General features: G+C 52.0%; 2 protein-coding genes across 2 annotated transcripts in view; both read right to left on the reverse strand.

The window, feature by feature from the left end:
* The window catches only part of GGT5 (gamma-glutamyltransferase 5), a 245,990-nt gene that overhangs the window by 143,482 nt on the left and 85,387 nt on the right, over window positions 1-17,121 (reverse strand). The gene's annotated exons all lie outside the window — the stretch shown is intronic.
* Window positions 2,599-13,502, reverse strand: LOC112632635 (ral-GDS-related protein-like). The gene is made up of 12 exons (XM_025398438.1): window positions 13,329-13,502; window positions 10,455-10,627; window positions 8,880-9,073; window positions 8,439-8,755; window positions 7,455-7,670; window positions 6,979-7,082; window positions 6,415-6,484; window positions 4,781-4,855; window positions 4,229-4,303; window positions 3,618-3,641; window positions 3,146-3,267; window positions 2,599-2,638 (listed from the first exon to the last, which is right to left on the reverse strand). Exons 1-12 carry the CDS (start codon window positions 13,500-13,502, stop codon window positions 2,599-2,601), a joined length of 1,584 nt encoding a protein of 527 aa, XP_025254223.1.

Below are 17,121 nucleotides of genomic sequence, written 5' to 3' on the forward strand. Positions count from 1 at the left end.
CAGATGACATGGTTTCATGGATTTCTATGGCCAAGGAGGATTCTATTGTGTACTGCAGTTTCTTTATCCCTTCATCTGTGCATGAACAGGTAGGTTGATTGGATACCTTCGCTATTGTGCATAGTGATTCAGTCGCCATAGGAAGGCTGATATCTCTTCAACATAACAGATTTCATGTGCTTTCTGTGTATAACCAGTGGTGGTATTCCTGGGTGAATGGGTAGTTGTAAAATGTTTAAGTCACCTTCCACTGTTCCGCTTCGTGTGTATAGTAATGTACATTCTCACCAATAGTGTATAAAATCTCTTTTTCTGCATTTCTACATTGGCCACTGCCTGTGAATGTATGGGTTTTTTGTTGTTTTTGGTAAGTTTCATTCTAATTAGAGTGAGAGGTATCTGAGTGTGGTTTGCACTTAGACATTTGTGTGAGGATTAGTGAAACTGAGCAACTTCTCTGTGACCTGTCAGTCAATTCCCTGATTACTTTTCAGATGTGCCTGTTCAGGTTCTTTGCCCAGTTTTAGCTTGGGTATTAGGTTGTGTTCATTTTCCGAGTTAGTGTTAGTTTCTCATACATGTTAGATTGCAACCCCTTTCACAGATATGATTCTGCTGAACTTTCAATCTGTAGGATGTCTTCTTTTATTATTATTATTATATTTTATGTTCTAGGGTACATGTGCACAACGTGCAGGTTTGTTGCATATGTATACATGTGCCATGTTGATGTGCTGCACCTACTAACTCGTCACTTACATTAGGTATATCTCCTATTCTATCCCTCCCCCAACCCCCGAACCCACCACAGGCCCCAGTGTGTGATATTCCCCTTCCTGTGTCCAAGTGTTCTCACTGTTCAATTCCCACCTATGAGTGAGAACATGCGGTGTTTGGTTTTCTGTTCTTGCAATGGTTTGCTGAGAATGATGGTTTTTGGCCGGGCGCGGTGGCTCAAGCCTGTAATCCCAGCACTTTGGGAGGCCGAGACGGGCGGATCACGAGGTCAGGAGATCGAGACCATCCTGGCTAACACGGTGAAACCCCGTCTCTACTAAAAAATACAAAAAGCTAGCCGGGCGAGGTGGCGGGCGCCTGTAGTCCCAGCTACTCGGGAGGCTGAGGTAGGAGAATGGCGTGAACCCGGGAGGCGGAGCTTGCAGTGAGCCGAGATCACGCCACTGCACTCCAGCCCGGGCGACAGAGCGAGACTCCGTCTCAAAAAAAAAAAAAAAAAAAAAGAGAATGATGGTTTCCAGCTTCATCTATGTCCCTACAAAGGACATGAACTCATCAGGATGCCTTCTTTAATGGTTCGTTGTTTCTCTTTCCCATGCAGAAGCTCTAAGATGATGTATAGTCCCATGTGTTTGTGTTCACATTTGTTAGCAGTGATTTTTGTGTCCCATCCAAAAAGAACAAAAAATAAGAAAGAAAAAGTATTGCCAAATCAATTACATGGCCTAAGTGTTTGTTGCCATAGATAATTTTTGCTTTTGTTTTCTTTCTTTTTTGCAAACTGCATGCATAGATACAAGTTTTGCTGAAATAAACTCCCACTTTTCTTATAGGAGCTTTGTGGCTCCAGGACTGGATTTAAGTGTTTATTTTGTGTTGATTTGGGAGTATTATATTTCAGACCCTGAAATGTTGATTTCTTTGACTTGTTTTTGTCTGATATACCACAATGGGGCTTGTGTTCAAATTAAGCTGTGGGACATCCTTTAGATACTGGATTCAAACAATTCTCTCCTTCCTTGATGTTCCCTTAGGGGAGAGGTGTCAGAAAGTCTGGAAAGATCCATAGTGGAAAAGTTTATCTGTATTCCTGGAGACTCATGGCCAGCTCCCTTCTGCACAGGACTTCTGGAGAAGGCCAGCCCTACCACTTGCATAAATACCTCCCATCTCCAGCCCTTCAGTAAATATTTAAGTGATTCATTAAATATTTACAACTTAAAAAAAGTAGAGTAACCCAGTGGAACTTGAATTTAACTAGAATTTAAGTTTGAGAGTAACTGGTCAGTAGAACAAGTGACATAGATTGGGAGACATACTGTGGTTTTTAAGTGTTTTTTTGTTTCTTGTTTGTTTGTTTTATTTTTTTGTTTTCCTTAAACAGAGTTAGCAATAATTAATTTGAATAAAGAAGGAAAACATTAAACAGTTGGCAGGTGTAACGCATACGCTATTCCATGACTTGTTCAGCCATAGCCTCAATTTGACATGCTAGACTATGAATCCTAAAGACTGGTATATGGTTACTGCGCTGGAGTTACTGTTCTCATTCCAACAACTATAGAACATTCTGAATAGTGTTTTAAAATTTTATTTTAATGAAAGTTAAGAAAAAACCCGTTACTTATACACTAAAGAAAATAAACATAAAATGGTTTCCCGCCTGACATGCAAAAGTCCCATGGCCTGATCCTGGCCAGCAGGAGCAGCTGGTGTTGTGGAGTGGGGTCAAGATGTAGCTGAGCTGCCAGCCACCTAGATGTGGTTTCCTGGTGTCACGGTCTGGGTGAAGGATGATGCAGAGCGGGTGTTCTGGCCAGCATCCCAGTGCGGCCCCAGCCACTGCAGGATGTTTCCGGCCTACTGGGATTTGGGCTCCAGCTGACAGGACAGCTTGTAGCTACAGGACAGAGAGGCAGCTGTGAGGCCACCATGAGCCACACATCGGGTCCCCTCTCATTGCCTGCCCAGCTGGAATCCTGGGTCCCCAGCAGTCCCCATGCAATAGGGCTTGATGCTCTCAGTGGAGTCATGGCCATAGGCTCTCTGCTGCTGTCCACAGGAGAGCCTCCTCTAGGCCAGGTGGGGTGGCTGACACCTGTACTGTCAGTGCTTTGGGAGGCTGAGGTGGGTGGATTGCTTGAGGCCAGGAGTTTGAAACCAGCCTGGACATCATCATGAAACCCCACCTGTACCAGAACAACAACAGGAGAACAGCTGGATATGGTGGTGGATAGCAGTAGTCCCAGCTGCTTGGGAGACTGAGGAAGGGCTTGAGCCCAGGAGACAGATGTTGCAGTGAGCAGAGATGGTGACACTGCAGTGCAGCCTGGGCGACAGAGCCAGACCACATTAAAAAAAAATGGAGAGCTTTCTCCCACCCTCTGCCCATCTCCCAGGCCCTCACCTCTCCTTGTCACTGAGCTGCTCCATTCTTGAGAAACAAGTGACAAATTTCTCAAGAGGCTGAAGCCTGTAATTCATGGCAGCCACTTGGAGCAGCTGCAATTCCTGCAGAACTCGGACCTCCTAGAGACAGAGGACAGGATGCTGATAGGGCCTGGGTGGAAGACGCTGAGGGGGCCTTTGACAGGCAAGGAGAAGGGACTGGTCCCTGGGGCCGTTCTCTGAAGGGGCCCCATGCAGCCCCCAGCCTGTTCTCAGAGTTGGATGTAAACAGCCCCTCCTGCAGGAATTGGTCTTTGATTCCAGTGCCTTTCCCACTCTCTCCACTGGGATAGTTCTCCTCCTCCTGTGTGTGTCAAACCCTCCCAGTAAACCTAAGATGTAGAGGATGGAGCCAGGGAGTGTCCTGTCCAGGGTGGACTGTGACGTCCACATCCCCAACCTCATCCAATGTGAATGTCCCAGCTGCTCACCTTTCTCCTCTTGTTGCTGTTGCCCTGGAAGTCAGATAGAGCCCATCAGAAAGGTCCCTGGCCCACAACAGCCCCACCCCATCCCTTCCCATGCTGCATTACTGCCAGGGCCACCAGGGTCAGGGGATGTGCTCATGACAGAACTTGAACCTGCCTCAGGCTCCGAGCTCTAGGGCAGGGGGCATGGGAGCTGAGGCTCAGGGACCTTCTGCCCCAACCCTCTGAGATGACAGAGAAACTGAGGTCTCTCATAGAAAGAAAGTGCTCAGTGACCCTGGAATTGCCTGCCCTTGGAAAGGCTCATTTTCACCCTCCTATTACGGGACTACCCTAGGGAGAGGCTGAGTCCAGCTCAGCCCACAGCTCAGCAGCGTTGCAGTCAGGCAGCTCTGCAGCTTCACCACTCAGGGATAAGGACTGGTAACTGCCATGGAGCCTCTGTCAGTCAGAGGTAATGAGATGGGCCTGGCACCCCCACCCACAGGAGCAGCTGTGAGGCTCTCAGGAGAGGAGGTTTTCCAAGGGCTGAGATCTAACGGCTCCTTCCAGGCCGCTCTCCTCCCAAGCCTCAGGATCCTGGTTCCCAGCCAGCCTGCCCCAGGCTCACTCACATCCAGATCATCCGGGATGGCCGAATCCAACCTGTGTAACTCAGTCAGAAAATCCCCCAGGAAGGGGACCACGCCCTGTGCCATGGAGGGGTGGGGAGGTGGGAGGGGTAGTGGTGATGAGTATTGACCCTCAGGTGCTTGCCCAAGGCCCTGTCCCATGAAATCCCATCAGCCCCTGTGTCCCAGAACCCCTGTCCCCGGGTCTCCCAGTTGTAGCAGCCAAAGACCCTCAGCTGCCTTTCCCAATTCTCTGCCTCCTCTGTTCCATCTGACCTCCAAGTCTGGCAATCACTCCTAGTTACCTCTATGGTGGGATTTTAACAAGTCACAAGGGCCTGTGCTCCCAGCCTTACCCTAGGGACACTCTGAGTTCTGCTTTCCCAGACCCTTGCTCTGGTCTCTCCAATGGAGGTTTTCCAGGCCCAGTGGCCATAGGAGGGCAGGGCTGGGGAGGAAGCCCCCGCTGTGTTGATATGGAGGTCTCCAGCTGGCGGGGAAAAGAGCCCTGTCCTCTGATCCCCTGCGGTCCCTCCATGCCACAGTCTCACTCACCTTCTTCTGCCTCTGTAGCCTCATCTGGGCTCTCTGGGGGTTCCTCTCCTGGGTGGCCACCTTAAAGCTCCCCACCTGCCAGGTGTCAGGGACAGGGACAGTGAGGCTCTCCTCCCTTGCCCCAGGTACACCCCAGCCACCCCACACTTGGATCTCCAGGGACTGGCGTGAGTCACCTGGCACAGTGCTCATACCACTGGCCAGCTCCACATTCCCTGTCACCCGATCATGCAGCCAGGCCTCCCTGAGACTGTTTCCTTTCTGTAAAGAGCCATGAAAACCACAGCTACCTCACAGGGCCTCCTGAGTACTGTTTCCTGTAGCTGTTGTCATTGTTCTCCCCCTCATCCCTCTGAGGAAGAACCATTCATGAGCACCCTGAAATTGCTTTCTTTTCTTGAACCGCATTTCCACCCTGTGAGGCCTGCCTGCACTACAGGGTCAGCATCCCTTCATTTTCCAGATGAGGAAACAGAGGCCCTGAGTGGGCAGTGACTGCCCAGGGCCCCAAAAGAGAAGGCACCTCCTCCCCGTCCTGGAGGCTGTGTCTCGGCTGCCTTCACCCCATATCCCAGCACCACCACCCATCAGGGTCTTGTTCTCTGGAGTCTCTGAGTGTCTAGGTCTCCAGCCTTGCAGAGTCGTGATGGGAAAGGGACAGGGCATTTTAGGACACCTGGTTAAGTGGCACCTGCCTATCTGAGCCCCACTGGAGTCTCTGCCACACAAACTGGGTTTGCGCCATGCCAAATCCATGGTTTGGCCTCTCCAGTGATCCCCCAGGAGAGTTCCGTGCACAGAACTCTCTCTTCCTCCACTCAGGATGTGGCCTCCTGAGGCGACATCTCTCACGGACATGGCAGGGTTTTCCAGAATCCTGGGTGGGGTGGCATGTTGCCTTCTCATTTGCATGGAGGTTTCTGAGATCTGGTCAGGGAGGATCCCCTAGGATTGCATGAGTCCCCCAGATACTTGTCATGAGCATGTGTCATTGCTAATTGGTGAGAATCCTGTGACATGACCATTTTCAGATGTCTGCAAAGGGCAGAGCAGGGAGTCCCAGCAAGCACATACATCTGTCCTGAGTTTGCCCATTGGTACCCATAGCTGGGCAGTCTACTGGACTCCCTGGCGTATGAGCTTCCTCTGTTGTGGTTCCCTCTTTCCCCCAGTGTGGACTGCAGTCCCTGCCCATGGAGGTGCACTGCAGACAGAAGCAGCAGCGGAGGCCTGGCTTCCTGAGGATTTGCTGCCAGTTTGAGGAAGGAAGAAAGTCCCACCTGCAATGACCATCCCCCAGCCTGGAGGAAGCTCCATGCCAGCAGCATGGACCAGCAAGGGAGCCAGAGTCCTGCTAATGCTGCAGCTCATCACCCCCGCTCAGAAGCCCAGCAGCCATTGGCACATCCCATTTCCAGGGCCTCCTGCCTACGTGCCCCTGCATGCCCATCCACCCACACACCTCTCCTCCTATTTGCCCAAAGTAGGCATGGAGGGAATTTTTCAAGTCTACTTTTTGTAGGTAAGACAACATTACAAAATAACCACTGCACACCGGGTCCGATGCCCTTCCAAACTCACTCTTTTCTCTGACCCTTAAACACTTGTCCCGCATCTCCCAGACTCCACTGTACCTTGATCAGCAGGTCCCTCTTCACTGCAGTGTCTTTTTTGCAGAGTTCTTTTAGATATTTTCTGCTTTTGCTATTGACAGAAGAAAGAAAAAAGGGTAAATTTGGGAATCACGGGGGAGATTTGTGAGTTCCAATCCCTTTTGTTTGAAAACCCAGTGAATCTCAGCTTCCTGCGTGAGAGTTTCCAGTGGGGTCATCTGATGACAAGGGCTCCAGAGGACCAGGGTGGGACTGTCATGCTCCTCCCCTGGCCCATCTCCACTTCACATGAGCCCCTGCGTGTTCACAGTTAGCTTCCAGCTGGACACAGTTCCTCTGCTGGGTGCAAACACCTGAAAGCCTCCAGTTGGCTCCAGTCTGTTCCTGATGGTTAAAAAACCTTACTCCTGAGTTAGAAATCCTTGCCTAGGAGTCCAGGGCAGCTTAGTGACCACACCCACCAGCCCATCCCCGCCTCCAGCGTCCCTGTTCTCCAAGAACCTTTCAGAGTCGTTGAGGGCACATGAGGAGACCTATGGGTCCCTAAGTCAACACTGGTGCTCCCATGGAGAGAGTCCTCCTCACCTGGACACTGCTGCCCACGTCTTGTGTAGCCGATGTATTGGGTTGCTGCGCAGAGCAGAGACGATGGCGTGCACCGAGGAGAAGTTGTTGAGGCTTAGGCACTCCTGGAGAGGGAAGAGTGAGCTGTGAGGTCCAGAGTTGGAGTCCGACCCACTTCAGCCTCAGCCCCCTCTGCTGAGATCTCCCTTCCTGAATGAAGCAGAGGCCCAGGGAGCCTCAGGAGGGTACACCTGGGGCTGAGTGAATGTCACTCATCTAGAAAGATTTCAGTTCAACCCAAGGAAGATCCCAGGTCAGACGTGAGCAGCCACCACTGGGCCATGGGGGTCAAGGTCACGGAAGCTCAGGGAAGAAGGGCCTAGGGGATGTGCAGGGCTCAGGCTAGAGATACAGAGGCCAATCCTGAAAGCCGATGGAGGAGAAGAGGGAGTTCTCCATTTTTAGAGAGGGAATCCCAAGGCCCAACCATGGCTTACCCTGGCCACCTTGATCCAGTGCTCCACCACCCTGGCCCTGTCCTGGACCCTCATGCTGTGGTCCCCGAGGCAGGAGGTGGTGACACAGTTGGCGAGCCTGTTGAAGTGTGCAATGGTGGCACAAACTGTGGGTGCCACGTGCTCACTCCCCTTCTGATGTCGTTGGCCCCAGATGGAGCCCAAGCATTCGTAGAGCTCCACCTTCTTGAACAGATCCTTTGGGGAAGGAGGAGAGTGTCATGGACACAGCACACCCCAGCTCAGAGTCACCCACAGTCCCAGGCAGGGACTGAGCTGACAGTCATCCACAGTCTCTGGCAGGAACCGAGCTTGAGCTCAGAAAGCTTTAAAATATGCTCCAGACTTGTGGGAGTCCCTGGGTTTGGTTTTCTGCCCACCGAGGGCCCTGAATGTATCATGTCCCAGAAACCAACAAGGGTGGGAAGAGAGAGTGACATTTTCTCCCAGGCCATCCTCACTCCAAGAACTAGAAGGTGGCTCAGGCCTCCCCATCCTGAGGCCTCATCTTCCTCCTATCCCAATCAGCCCTCTACTCCTTCTCTCCATACTGGTGCAGGTTCCTTGCAACAGCTGCAACCTTGGGCTCTGTTTGGGTGTCTGCCGTAGAGTCTAGTATGCATCAGGTACCCAGTAAGTGCTGAGGGTAGTGAGGCTCCTGAGCAGCTGGGTGAGTGACCCATGGCCCTGCCTGCCCCTCAGTGATCACCTGCCCTGTCCTGCTTTCTGTCCATCCCCCGTCATTCAGTCTGCACAGTCACTCTGTGCAGCTGGCACGGGTGACGTCCCATCTCTGCTGTCCACATGCAGACAGGGAAGGCTTGTGAGTGAGGAAACTCATCCAGATCCCATGGTTGGTAAGAAGTGGGGCTGAAATTGGACCCAGGGCATTGGCCGCTCCTCAGAGACAGGCTGGTCTGAGATAGCTGGTGCCAGAGGCACAGCCTGCGAAGCCCAGCTGCTCACCGCATCCATAAGAGTCAGCTGCTCAGCCAGCAGCCTGGGAGGGAAGGTCGTGATGTCCGGCAGCTCCTCAGTGTGTTGGCTCTTGACAGTCCCGGGACAGGGACAGGGTGACTCTGGGGCTGACTGTGGCTCCAGCACTGTTCCTGGAGGGGGCCCTTCCCCTGGTGCTGGTGCTGATGCTGAATGTAGATATCCTGGTGCATCCAGGGCTACAGGTGACTCTGGCTCTAGAGCAGGCCGCAGGTCCGCCAGCAGTGGTGGTGCTGGCTCCAGGGCCAGCATTGTTAATGCGTGTTGCCCAGGAGGTGGAGCAGGATCTGGAAAAGGAGAAAAGGTCACCATTCCAGTCACTCTTCACTGGGATTTCCAAGTATAGAAATGCCTGGATGGAATTTAAGGGAATTATAGCCCCAAAACACCACCCCCGGAAAGTCTTCTCACCATCTGGCTTGGCTTCCTTGGGCTCCGGAAGCACCAACTGGCCTAGGACAATTTCCTGATGGTCCTCCAAGCCCAGTCCAGGCCAGGCGAAGGTCCTGAAGGCCAGCTTTATCCAGAAAGATGACCGTTGCAGGGCCTGGCAGCAAACTGAGTTGTTTTCAGGGGGCCAGGTGAACAAAATGGAGGTGGTGGTGCTGGTGATGGAGTGGACAGCTGAGTCAGAGTCCTGGCCTTCTCCCACACAACCCTCCAGGGCACCCTTGTGTGGTTCTGGGTCCCTGGCCCCTTGCTGCCTGTGTAGAGGACAGCCCCACCCTACCCCAAGCCATCAGTGCTGTCCTGGAAGGTGCAGACCTGGCCATGTAGCGGGGCTGTACAGACCCTTGTGCTCCCCAGCATCCCACTGACGTTCTCTTCCCAGTGGCCCTGGAACACAGCACTGTGCACCTGGGCACTCAATACTGCAGCTCCAGGCAGATTTGTGAGCAGCTTGCTCATCAAAGCTCCAACTTTGGTTCCCCTGGTCCTGGGGTTAGGAGGGTAGGGGCAGATGTTGGGTGGAGGAGGACAGGGAGAGCTGGGAAGGCACAGTGCTGGGGATGGGTCTCTCAGTGGCCACTTGTGGCCCCAGGCTCACCTCTCCTTTGCAGGGAACCTAAGTCTCCATTTATGGAACTCACTATTTGCCTCTTGCAGGGGAAGTTCCCAAATGTCAGCCTTGTTGTGGGAATTATAAGACATATGAACCCCAGGGCTCCTTTAGTCTCTCCCCAGCCAGAGTCCACATATTTCCCCCCATGTTTTGTGGGTGAAGAGGCCTTTCAGAACCCTAAGTCCCCCCATTTTATACTTGTTGCTGGGCTCCGTCATTCTAGTCAGAATCTGGGAGGACGCCACCATACGTAGAGGAGGCCATGAGGGTTTCCCCTCTAACATTCTGTAGATATGATTTGTTTATTCTGTCTACTGTGAGCGCCTGACTCTGAGTAGAATTGAGGCCCAGGGATTGTCATCTGCTTTGTTTATGAAATTAGGCCAAGTCACAAGAAGAACAATGCACAAATGAGGTGTTTTGTATGTATGTGTTGAATGAGTGAACCCCAACCATTGGAGAACCCAGTGAGCCTCTCCAGATGTCTGAGTGGGCCTGTGGCTCGTTTTTCAGCATGAAGGGACCCCTCTTCTGTCTGTGTCAAGGAGAAAGACCAGCCAGAAGGAAACTCAGACATCCTTTAGCAATGCCATTGCAGACTTGCTTTCTATGTGCCTTTCCAAACAGCAAGAGAGATGGGCCATTGCGGCAGAATGCTGAGAGCTGCTTCAGTGAGTGGGAAGAGAAAAGTAATAAACATGAATCACAGCACCCACAGCAGTTTATCCAGAGTTTTAGGCTCTAGGGACCCCTTTGTTTGCTGTGTCTTAGATCATTCAGTCCCTACAAGAGCCCTGTGAGCTTCATCTTCTCATTACTCCCTGTTCCACAGGAGCCAACTGAGGCTCCAAGAGGTGCATCTTCAAGACACAGCCAGTAGGGGACAGAGGCACCTCCGTGCCTTGGAGTGGATGGACACTCACCTTCTAACCAGTAGTTCCAAAAAGTGTGGCATGGTGATAAAGTCCCAGGAGGGACCCAGGCAGGTGGCATAGGAGGAGATGGGTTTAGTTAGAAAGGCTGGAACCAGGGACTCCAACAGCTTCTCCCCTGTGCGGGGCTGGAAAGTTGGCATCCTGCAGATCTCATTTTCATACTAGGGGGACAAGGAGGGACATGGGAGTCAGTGTAACACCATGAACCACCACAGGACCGGGCTCTGGAAATCACTCCAAGAAGCATCAACCCTTCAGGGACTTGTGCATGTGGAGAGCCTGGGTGCCCATGGTGAAAAGGGTTCTAGGCTTTCTTTTTTTTTTTTTTTTTTTTTTGAGACGGAGTCTCCCTCTGCCGCCCAGGCTGGAGTGCAGTGGCCGGATCTCAGCTCACTGCAAGCTCCGCCTCCCGGGTTCACGCCATTCTCCTGCCTCAGCCTCCCAAGTAGTTGGGACCACAGGTGCCCACCACTGCGCCCGGCTAGTTTTTTGTATTTTTTAGTAGAGACGGGGTTTCACCGGGTTAGCCAGGATGGTCTCGATCTCCTGACCTCGTGATCCGCCCGTCTCGGCCTCCCAAAGTGCTGGGATTACAGGCTTGAGCCACCGCGCCCGGCCGGTTCTAGGCTTTCAAGGTAAAATTGCATGTGAGGATGGAGAAGGATAAAATGATTCATGGCTTCAAGGCATCGGCACAGTGAATGTCAGCTGTGGGGCAATAGCACCCTCTGTATCAACAGCCTGCATGAAGAGCATCATCCCTGCAATCCTCAAAAATCACCCTCATGGTGGAGAAGAGGAGACGTGGGCTTTTGGATGTCAGATGCTTGCTCAGCAGCACCCGGGTCAGAAGAGAGCACCTTCCACAGGGAGGACTGGATGAAATTCCCTCTAGGCCACCTGAGGCTCCGCTTCTGATATGGAAGGGAAGGGCCTGGGGAGGTCTCATCCGCTCCTTATTTTAGTGACAGCGCACCAGACAAGATGCTCTAGAAGAAGCCTTTGACTTAAAAGGATATGATTGTTTTTGTTCTTTAACATGAATGTGAGTCTGGAGAAACAGCTACGGCCATCCCAGCCCTGCCCAAGGGGAAAATGCCGGAAGACTCCAGGGTGGGAGGAAGCGCATCCCAACGCCTAGGATGTGCCAGGTGACTTGTGGAAGAGAAAAAACGCAGGCAGGTATAGAAACCGGGAAAGGTTACGGAAATGTAGGTTTGAACCTGGAAATGAAACAAGGTAGTTTTCTCTGCCACACAGACAGCAGATTGGCAAAAAGTTAAGAGCATGTTAGTATTCAGGGGAGATTGTGTTCAAAGAAGCAGCTACCTTCAGAGGCTGCTGGTGACCCTGTGAGCAGCTGGAGCCCTTTTGGAAAGTCAGCTGGCTAGACCTGTTGAAACTTGCTATCTGCACATCCTTTCACCCAGATTTCCCTTTCCCGGGTGTGTGTCTTCCGCAGGGGATTTGTGTATTTTATGGGTTGAATTGTGTCCTCTCCCCCAAATGTAACTGTTTCTGTTCTCAACCCCAGAGACTCAGAATGTGATTGTGTTTGGACACAGAGTTCTCCAAGAGGTAATTCAGGTGAAGTGAGTTCATTAGGGTGGCCCCTAATTTAATACGCCTGGGGTCCTTTTTTTTTTTTTTTTTTTGAGACGGAGTCTCGCTCTGTCGCCCAGGCTGGAGTGCAGTGGCCGGATCTCAGCTCACTGCAAGCTCCGCCTCCCAGGTTTACGCCATTCTACTTTCTCAGCCTCCCGAGTAGCTGGGACTACAGGCGCCCGCCACCTTGCCCGGCTAGTTTTTTGTATTTTTTAGTAGAGACGGGGTTTCACCGTGTTAGCCAGGATGGTCTCGATCTCCTGACCTCATGATCCGCCCGTCTCGGCCTCCCAAAGTGCTGGGATTACAGGCTTGAGCCACCGCGCCTGGCCATGCCTGGGGTTCTTACAAGGAGAGGTGATGAGTGCACAGAGAAGTTGAAGAGAAGACCCTGTGCTGACCGAGATAGAAGTCAGCCATCTCCACGGCAAGGAGAGAGGCCCAGAGAAACCACCCCAGACTGACAGCTTGACGTTGGGCTTCCAGTCTCCAGAATTGTGAGGAACCAGATTTCTGTGGTTAAGCCCTTCAGTCAGCGTGCATGTTATGGCAGCCCTGGCAAACTGCTCCAGCCTATTAGGACACACTTAGGATTATGCTGCCTGTAGAAAGGCTGCCTAGATAGGGAATTTTATCATGACAGGCTCCACCAGCACTGAGATGCTGACCCGCTGTGGAACATGGCCTCCGTTAAGGAATATTACAGTGACATGCGAGGGTGCAGCTCCTGCCCGGTGGGTCTGCAGGGATGCGTTCTCTGAGATGACACTTTAAAGACAGATGCATAGAGTAGCTTCACCTTCTTTTGTTGTAATCACCACCCCCCCAACTCGTTTGTGTAGAAGTGGTGGATTTTAAGTCCTGGAAGAGGTCGGCAGGGCAGAGGAGCTGCCTGTTGCCGGAGATACACTTAGGGTGGGGCGTTAAAATGACAACAGTATGAGTATGTTTCTACAGTGTTACCATTGTACCCAATTCTTATAGCAACATGCTGGGATACTCCTGGGATAGTATAAAGCAAAAACAGAAGGATTTTCTCTGATCTTCCTCTGATAGGTGAAAGGGACTTTGCCTGTAACCAGGTTGCCACAGGGGACTAATGGCAGCCAGATTCCTTTGGGAGAGGACAGTGGCTCACTCAAGTGTGAAAGCCCTAGGACAGAGCCTAGCCAGTCCCCATATTCGTATTTGAGTCCTGGGTCCACCCTGGTTTTCTGGAGTCCCTGTCTGTGGAGACCCTTCTGTGCCCAATCTCACCCCAGACCAGCACTGGCCGTGGTTGGTAGCAGGGGGCCCCTGCCCTTCTTTGAAGAAGATGGAGAAATGGAATCCATCCAACAGCTCCTGCTTGATCTGCTGTGTGGAGCTCTGCAAAGAGAGTGCCCGAGAGCCGGGCCAAGAGGTGTCAGTGGCCTGTCTGGCTGACCCCATAGTGGGATACCCCATTAGAACTCCTCCCTGGCGCCCCCTTCCACAACAGGATTTGGCACATAGGAGCATTTATATAGACCTCCAGCCAGAGCATGTTGACGTCTCTGGCAGATGAAGCTTGTGGTCTTGGGATTCAGATCTGAGCAGACAAACTATGTCCTCGAAACTCACCTTCCCATCCTGAAGGCATGGCCTGGGCTGTGAACCTGACATACCTATCAGGCTCCAAACCCCCAACAACCTACCTGCTCCTGTCCAGGGAGGGCCCCTCTTCTCCTGTTTCCCCCAAACACATGGGGAGGGGCTCAGCGCTGCCCTGATGGACACAGCTGAGGCCTGGCCTGGACGGGCCTGCCCTGGGCCCTGTGTTACCTGTGGGTGCCTTCTGGCAAATGGCCAGAGGCGTCGAGGGTGAGGGTTGAACCAATGTCTATATTCTCGAGAAAGACTCTCGTTTTGGCCTCTTCTGCGACGAGGAGGTCGGCAGCACGTCGGGACACAGCAAGAGAACATGTTGTTCTGTTGGGTGTCAACTACCAACTGAGCTGGAAATGGGGCTGTGTGTATAATATGGGTGCCTAGTTACCAGAATTCTAAGTTCTGTTGGGGTCTGTCAGTAAGGAAGTGAGGTCACATCTTGTAGGTTCCATCCTGTAAGCACCTCCTTTCCATAAGACCTACTCAAAGGCCTCACTGAGCTTCTGGCTGCTCACCCTCCCCCGTCAACTCCTTACCTTTCACCATTATGCCAAAGTGTGCCCCTTCAACATCTTGGGAAGACCTCGATGTAAACAGGGTCCCAGTTTTGAGGAGACAGTTCTGGGTCAAACAACCTTTATCTTAGCAGTTGTGAGACCCTAGAGAACTCCTTTGGTGTTTTGGGGCCTTCCCAGCATGCACAATGGGGGTTATGTTAGCATCTCCCTCCTAGGGAACTCCTGAGGTGTGTTTGAGATAGATATAAAACTCATGGTGTGATGTTCCCTGTAGATATTACACACACTTACAGATGGAAGAAATACAAGAAGGAGTGAGAAGTAGCATGGAATATAACTCCAGTGGGCCTGGGGTCCACAGTGTGGTCTCAGGAGAAGACACTTTTGCTCTGGGCCTCGTCTTTCATGATGCACCAGTAGAGATTGAGATTAAATGAAATTCAGACGTCGTCCTCCTCTGACATTGCACCTTCCAGTGCCTTCCCATTTTATTTAGACCCAGACCCTGTGCCTCATCTCAGCCTAGGGTGGGCAGCATCCACAAAGACAGCACTGAGGGGTTAGTGACTCCCTTCTGAATAATGGAGTATGACACACATGATGGAATCGCACTTCTGGGCTAGTTCAGGATGTTACAGCAAAGAGCCATAGCCTGGGGAGCTCATCAAAAACAGAATTATGTTTATTCCAGTTCTGGAGCCTGGAAGTTGGATATCAGGGTACCAGCCTGGTCAGACCTTAGTGAAGTCTCCCGTCCCATTCACTGAGCTTTTACAATGCTGTCCTTTCTTTGGAGGATGGCTCAACTTTAGGAGCATGGGTAGACTTCCATTCAAAGCCCAGCTCCCACTTGTAGCTTGGTGATCGTGAGGAAGTCATAGAACATCCCTGTGCCTGTTTTCTCCTCTGAGAAATGGTATTAGTGAGAATTGCTTCCCTTTTTAATCACAGAAAATAAAGCATGCAAAGAAGTTAACTCGGTGCCATTGGGCAGAGAGTGAGAGGCCAGCAAACCAGAGAGATCAGCTTGCCCACAGCAGTGGTGAGGAGTGGGGAGAGTGGGTGAGGCTGGGGCAGGAAGCAGGCCAGCCTGCCAGAGCCCAGGAACAGGTGAGGGGCAAGAGTGAGCTCCTCACCCTGAATTCTGAGGGGACACAGGCATGCAGGAGCTGTGGGGAGGACAATCATGAGGGCTGCCCTCGTTCCCCTGGCTTCCTCCATATCTGATGTGGTCCCAGGGCCCCCTCTCCCTGTGTTTCCTCTCTACCCTGCTTTCTTCCTGGCTGCCCTCCCAGGACTCATTTTTGGTCCTGGTCAGGAGGAGTCTTGAGGTAACTATAGGCCTATTAATAACTCCTGTGAGGTTCAACCCGCTGTTTGTTGAGACCTCTGAGCTTAGTCAGAGCCCTCCTCCTGCTGGGACCTGAGAGAGGGCTGGAGGGAGCTGACAGTGCAATGGCAGTTTTTCCTGGGGCTGCCGCTCCAGGACCCACTGGCAGGTATCTGCCAAATTCGAGCTTTCTTTTGGGTCTCTGGGGTTCTGAGGTGTGACTTTCTCTCTGAAGACAGGTGGAGCCCCTGGTGGGTGCCTTAGCCTCAGAAATGGGTCCCCCTGAGCTGGGAGCTGTTCTCCACCCTCAGTATGCTAGGATACCTCACACCTGGCCCTGCCCATTCTGGCTTCTGAAGCCCACAGACAGGGTGTGTAGAAATTGCTAGATATGAAAGGGCTACAAATAAGTCATAGGAAGTGTATTTACATAAGTCAGTGGTTTTCAGCCATTACATTTACTTCAGCAAAAGGGATATTTAAAAATGCGAATACCCTGTGTCACCCTGTGGAGATTTAGGTTTATTTGATGGGGCAGAAGACAGGCATCTTTGGTTTTTTCTTTTGTTTGTTTGATTGTAACAGGATCTTGTGCTGTGGCCCAGGTTGTAGCGCAGTGGCATGATACGGGCACTGCAACCTTGACCTCCCAGGCTCTAGGAATCCTCCCTTCTCAGTCTTCCAAATGGGTGTGACTATGGACCTGCACCACCATGCCACGCTAATTTTTGTGTTTTGTAGAGACAGGGTCTCACTATTCCACCCAGGCTGTTCTTAAAGTCCTAACCTCAAGCTGTATGCCTGCCTCTGCCTCCCACAATGCTGAGTTTACAGACGTGAGCTACTGTGCTTGGTCCTGTATCTTTTTACGATCTTCCCTAGTGCTTTGAATAGGCACCCAAGCAAAGAAGGCTTTACTTGCAGAGGCTTGTGGAACCCTGTTGAGGCTGCATCTTCTTCACAGCCGCCAGATTGTTCCCTGAAGTGTCTGCTTAGCAGTGCACAGGCTGTTTACATCGAGGGCTTTGGGGAGCTGTTGGGTTTGGGGGTTGGCTGGGGCGTGAGTGTTGGCTGTGGGATCTGTCACAACCTGGTCCTATGGGACACCCAGTCTAGGATCCTTCTTCCCAGGCCACCATCCTGTCTCCCACTGCTCCTATGACAGGAGGCCAAATATCATGCTCCCCTGGACAGAGGCATCCAGGTGCAGGACCGAAGTGGAGTGACTCGCATCAGGAGGGGTGCAGCTGCTTGCTGGAAGGGTGTTGGGAAGTGTTGGTCTGCCAGCTGTCACGTCCTCCTGTTCCTGCTGAATCCCAGCGATCCTCACTTGGTGTCTGGGTTTCAGAAGGATGTGGCCCTGGGTTCTTGGCTGGCTGAGCTGGTGCTTTTGTAGCCTCTGGGGCTCTTGTATGTGAGACCTGACCTGAGTTGCTTCAGGAAACTTTTGCCCCTGAGGCTGCCTCCTGCTTAAGAGCAGAGCCTTTGTGTGGAGATCTGGCTGGCCTCCCTAGCGCCCAGCCTGTCCTGTCCTGCTATGTCTGGGTTTGAGGCTGTGTGCAGGGGTCTCTTC

The sequence above is a fragment of the Theropithecus gelada genome, chromosome 10 (assembly GCF_003255815.1).
Source record: "Theropithecus gelada isolate Dixy chromosome 10, Tgel_1.0, whole genome shotgun sequence".
Lineage (NCBI taxonomy): Eukaryota > Metazoa > Chordata > Mammalia > Primates > Cercopithecidae > Theropithecus > Theropithecus gelada.

What these genes read in the sequence shown, in the direction of transcription:
- LOC112632635 (XM_025398438.1), bottom strand. Translation starts at nt 13,502, where the DNA reads ATGGGGTCAGCCAGACAGGCCACTGACACCTCTTGGCCCGGCTCTCGG. An exon ending in GGCTACAGAGGCAGAAGAAG is followed by an intron (nt 4,304 to 4,780) that starts GTGAGTGAGACT and finishes TCCATGGCACAG; the next exon opens with GGCGTGGTCCCCTTCCTGGG. An exon ending in CCATCCCGGATGATCTGGAT is followed by an intron (nt 3,642 to 4,228) that starts GTGAGTGAGCCT and finishes TCTGACTTCCAG; the next exon opens with GGCAACAGCAACAAGAGGAG.